This window comes from Oculina patagonica, unplaced genomic scaffold, assembly GCF_052425735.1.
Source record: "Oculina patagonica isolate OP01 unplaced genomic scaffold, crgOcupat unplaced1310, whole genome shotgun sequence".
In the NCBI taxonomy this organism is placed as follows: Eukaryota; Metazoa; Cnidaria; class Anthozoa; order Scleractinia; family Oculinidae; genus Oculina; species Oculina patagonica.
The window spans coordinates 1-5613 of record NW_027557313.1 but is presented as its reverse complement, the minus strand read 5'-3'; the positions used below and the strand labels follow the sequence as shown (position 1 = coordinate 5613).

The 5613-nt window shown below is 38.6% G+C and overlaps 1 protein-coding gene across 1 annotated transcript; it reads right to left on the bottom strand.

Annotated features, from left to right (window-relative positions):
- Window positions 1–377: 377 nt before the first annotated feature.
- Window positions 378–5424, bottom strand: LOC144639791 (retinoic acid receptor RXR-alpha-like). The gene is given in 6 exon segments (XM_078499082.1): window positions 378–1126; window positions 1714–1935; window positions 2351–2517; window positions 3238–3343; window positions 3346–3378; window positions 4716–5424. Coding segments are annotated over 6 exon segments (1014 nt in total). The 5' UTR covers window positions 4954–5424; the 3' UTR covers window positions 378–878.
- Between the last annotated feature and the right edge of the window lie 189 nt (window positions 5425–5613).

Sequence of the window (5613 nt, the reverse complement as noted above, 5' to 3'; positions counted from 1 at the left end):
CGCCTCATTTAAAAAAAAAAAAAAATTGGCGTATACTGACATGCTAGGAAAAACTGTAACAAACTTGATTTAAAAAATTGTCATGATTCTGCAAAAACTGAACAATTTTGTGAAATTTGTGGGATGTAACAGTATAAATTAAAAGCCTGGAAGAAGCAAAAACAAAATCAATTAACTAATAGGGGTTATTCGGCTTGTACGGATTGCATCAAGTTTTCTTTGTAAATGAAAAATAGTCAGACTGGAGAGACTAAGAAAGCGAGAAAAGGAAGGATCAGAAGGGCAGGAGGACGGGAAGGACAGAGAAATTGTAAGTGTACCCGGTAGGTACCCGCTGAAAAAGATTAAACCTGTAGCAACGAATGAGCACACGTCACTTTATTACATGTAATCTTTATTTTTTATTTGTTCACTCTGGCATTTTTAAATATGACGGTTGTTACAAATAATCTGAATTCGTTCCTACCGTTATAAATTGTTGATTCTAAGCCTAGTAACAGTTATTTATTTTGATTTAATATTTAAACTTATTTTTAACAGGCGCGCAATGTGAAACCTAATACTCACGGGCCCATATAGGCTAGTTGAATGCATAGCATTTTACTTTTCATTTATTAATTCAATTACTTATCAATTCTTCTGAGCCTTACATAACGTTTCAATACATGTACTTTTTTTAGTTTTTTAATGGCAGCTGTCTATTGCTCAAACGTTTATCGACTCTTACAAACACGCCTAGTCATAAATCTCAAGAGGCACACGTACGTATTGCGTACCTATTTTTACATTACACTTCATACACAACAACACGGTAGCATTGTGTGTTTACAGTTTTATAGACGAGTCACAGAAATCAACCAGTTGCATAACTAACCCGTTTATCTTTTCATTTGTAAAATAAATGACATCACTTGAGGAACAGCCAGGTTAAGAAAGGACTGGGCAAACAAGCATTCGTGCGCCATTTTAGAGCACACACCTCTCAGTGTTGGAAGTCTGAGCAAAATGTGAGCAAAGCGGCTAGGTTTGTCGGGATACGAACACTTGATATAGTCCCGCAATGCATCAAGGGAACGATTTAGGATGAAGTCGACCATCTCTCTGTTTTTCAATCCTGAGCTCGTTTCTACGAAAAAGCAAAGTCATATACTTTTATAAGCAACTGAATAGCGATAATAAAGGAACAAAAATTTTGGCCTGTCAGGTATGTGTAAAGTTTTTAAACTTTCTTCCTGGTGACAATTTTTATGCAGTAACCCTTTGGCTTGTCACCTACACGTAATCTCTTAGAGCGTCTGCGTGGGAGGTTACCTTTTGTGCGTTTTTTTCCCCCTCTTTTTCCAAATGAGGTCTTGTTACGGTTGTGTAAAGGATTGATAACGCTGTACACTGGATAAATCACTACCCAATGGATTGCTTATAGTTTATTTTGTCAACGTTTATCCACTGGATAGTCATTTATTTTTAGTCTTTTATTTTTCTAAGAATTAAAAGTACTGAAATAAAATTAATGGGGTCCAGCTCGCGTACGCGTAGTGCAAATGGCGTACGAACTTACGGGATGTATAGACGACAACCAATCGCGTGTCAACCAAAGTTTTTAAGCTTGATGGGATTACCAAATTATCTTAGGTATAGGGCTTCGGAAAAGCGCGCCGGGAGCTCCTCTTATAGGATAATTTTCATGCTGTTATCAATGAAAAGAAATCTCACCTTGCTCAAAAAGCATAATGGCATTTACACAGGCAAACTCCGCCATGTCAAGCTGCAAGCTTTGCAGCTTATAAGCAAAACACGCCAGCTGTGAGGACCACTGTTCCAGGACCATATTAAAGGAGTGCTCGGGATTTAGGAGCACATCTTTAGCTAACAGCACTGCGCCCTGATGAGCACTGGACCGCTGACATATACGAAGGACCAATAATTCAAGTAAAGCTAAAAGGGAAATAAAAATCAATTGCCATGTTAAGACATGTTGTGATGTTTCTTTTTGCTTATTCAGTATATTCACTCACACGTCACGTCCTGACTCGCTTGAGAACTAAATTGGTACCAGTGAAATATTGGAGCAACCTAAAATAATGCTTGAAGAAGGGGCTAATGTACAGTAGATAAGCATCGAAACTAGGTGAAATCTGAATAATATCTCTAATCGCTTTATGCCTCGGCCCTTCAACAGGGTTAAACGTTTGCTACACTTCACTTAGCCTGAGAATCAGGCTTTCACAAGACTTAGAGACAAGAAGAGAAGGAGATTCCTTCCCTTTCTTCTCTCCTGTCTCTCCCTTTTCTTTAGAAGGTCAGATATTTAGGTTATTATTTCAGCAGCCTTCAGAGTTTTTTTCTATACCTGTAGAAACGAGGCTAGCCTGATCGTCCCGATCCAGCTCTCTAAATCCGGGAACTTTATAGGCCCAGGACACTATCAAGTCTACTTCCTGCAGGACTAGCTCCATAACAATTTCAACAGGGTTCAAAGGGCAGATATCCGCAAAACCAAGCTCCAAATAGTCTGGCCTGTTGACGAAAATGTTATCATTATTACAAAATTTTCCAGAGTTTATATATCTCTATCATTTACCTTCTTTGCCAAAATTTTTACCTTGTATAAAAAATCTAAAGCAAGGTTTCCATCAGCGGTAGCAGAATTTTTAACCTGTGATATCTACCGGAAAGCAGAATAAATAATGTATAGGGTTCACTTGATCAAGGACGTTACACACTGAAAGTATGAATATGCAGCACGTTCTCCTATGTCATAGAATTTCCACGAATGTGTATGCATTCATTGCAACGAAGGGTTCAAAAAGTAAAGCGTTGGGCTGCTTATTAATTATCACCATTCATAGTTAGCTTTCGAATCACAGGTTGCATGCGCATAACGCAGTTTTTGATCTGTGGACTGTACTTTGGTAGAGTGGCTCTTCAATGGTGACGCAAAACGAGCCTGGAGCCGAAACCAAATTTCAAAGTAACCACATCTGATCAATCGCAAGAAAATCAAAATTGAAACATAGAAACAAGGAATAAACCAAACAGAATTTAAAGCAAAAACATGCAGACTCGTCAAGCGAGGGAAAGCTCGACTAACTCAAATCTCAATCGGTTTAGGATTTGTTCCTGACTGACTAGATAAGTAAAAAACAATCCGTTTTCTTTGATGGACCAAATGGTAGAAGTATAGCAAACTCACAACTTCTCAAGTTCGACAGTGAATACAATTTTAATGTAACCAACCTTCTTTTCGGTGCAGCATCGGGGCGTGCCTGAACAAGTTGTGTAATCGCCTCTGACGGCACGAGCGTGTTGGCATTTCCCTTCATTCCTATCAGTGACTCGATTGTGGTCTGCCACCAGGTGCTCTGTCCTATCGCACAGCTAATAAAGGTATAGCATGTTAAAAGTACTTTAACACACATACTACCTCGATCCAGCACAAGCCTTGACTGTCCATTTTCTTCTCAAGCGACACAATTCTGGTAGTTTCTAAAGAAACTATTGTGCTGCATTAAAGGCGAATTAAAAACTTAGTCGATTATCAACTGGAAGTTAAATAGGTGAACAAACCGCCCTTGCGAACCGTGAAAGCGGGCGTGGGGGCAAAGTATCTGCTCCATTTACTCGAATAAGCGCCACCCTCGAATAAGCACCGCATTTGGGACAAAGAAATGTTAATAAGCGCCGCAGTCCCGATACGGTGCTTGTTCGAGAATTCCGTTTAAGAAAAAACACAACTACAAACCAACTTTAAAACAAACTTGGACATTTGTTTCTATCATAAGCGATGTTTTGCAGTTCAAAGTGATTGTTTCACCGCTAGCCCATTAGTTTTCTATCCAACATTCTTACAATGCGTAGTTCTGTAAATGTTGTGTGGGCCGCAAACTTTGCCAGGACAGCTAGCGCCACTTCTCTTTTCAGCAAGAGACGAATACTGACAATCAAAAGACATTATTTCCAATAACTGTAAAATATTACATTCTTTGTGGCGTCCAAATTTTAAATTTAGCGCCGCCTTTAAATAAGCACCGCACTTGAGGCGCGAAAAATTTGATAAGCGCCGCGGCATTCTCCAAAGAAGGGCTAAAACTCGAAACTTCAGATTTTCAAAATTAGTAATAATTTATCAACAGTAAGTTGATAAAGTGCCCATTAAATGACATAATTACAAGGTAGCGATTTGTATTTGACACTGTTGCAAAGTTGAGTTACCAACTCTAATTATCTCATCAATAACTGATTGTTGTCCAACTAAATAATTCTACTTCAGTAGGTCTCAAGTGGTTTAGTTCTTAAAGTACAAAGAAATGGAAGAGTAGTATTGATTTAAGGACATCGGGTAGTAAGGTTTCTCATTTTGTGACCAATCTGCAGTATTCTGGCCACCTTTCTTTGGTACTTTTTGAAGTACAATCTCGTTGCTAGAACCGCCGATTCCTTTGGTTTGGTTAGGATTAAAGATATTGGACTCTGATCTGGAGACAAGATTGCCAAAAACCAAAGAGGCTTGGAAATGAGGGAACATATCAGAATAAGCTGAGACACCCTAAGTGCCCGCTTGTCCATAGGAAAGGTGTTTTTGTATGGGAACTTTAAAGTTTAAGATTTGTGATTAAATATTTGTTAATGGAAGGTGTGAGCCAACAAGAGATCTAGCTACGATAGAGAGGTTCAAATGTTAGTTAAACATATATGATAGGTATTCTATCCCTTACCTTCTTTGAGCATGCCTAAGGATAAGCACTTCTGAAACCTGCAAAACTGGCACCTGATCCGGTTATTCTTGTCAATCTGGCAAGACATGCTCTCCACGCATGTGTAGTGAAGTTGTTTTTGGACAGTTCGCTTGAAGAAGCTCTTGCAGCCTTCACAGCTCTGTACGCCATAATGAAATCCTGAAGAGCGGTCTCCGCAAATAGCACAGATACGGTTTGTTGTGTACGGCTTCTCCATCTCTTGCTATATATCGATGTGATCCCTGTATAGAACAGTTTTCAATTGAGTGTTGTAAAATCCAAAACCTATGTACCAATCACTCTGGCCAATCACAAAGGACACAAACTATCCAGTGATCAAAACAAAACTCAAAGCAAATACAGATTTAAAATACAGATTTTAAATACAGATCTAAATACAGATGTAGGCCTTACAAAGCTCCGGAGAACGTGCGCAGGCAAGCGAGAATTGGTCAGTTTTGGTTCTACTTCTGATTGATTGAGTGGCGCTGGTGTTAAAAACCAATCACAAACATTCGACTGAAACAGTTTTCTATGGATAAATGTGTTAGTCATCTATCCACAGGCGACATTCGCTTAAAAAATTTTTGTTTAGTAATCGAAAATCCTAATGATTGTTTTACAATCAAGAGAAGAACGCGAAAATTAGTGTGAACTTTGAGCCGCTTTGAGACTGCTTGTATCTGCAAATAAAGAGCGGAAGTCTTTTGGTACAGTCTTGCAAAGTTATAATAAATTAAAATACAAGAAAAAAAATCAAGGCACATGTGACATTGAAATAGAAAGGAAAAGACCAAAAAATAAATAAATTCTAGGGTCTTTTTCTCCCTAAAAATGCCTCTGTGTGGGAAAACCACCTAAAAAACCTCTTTCAGTG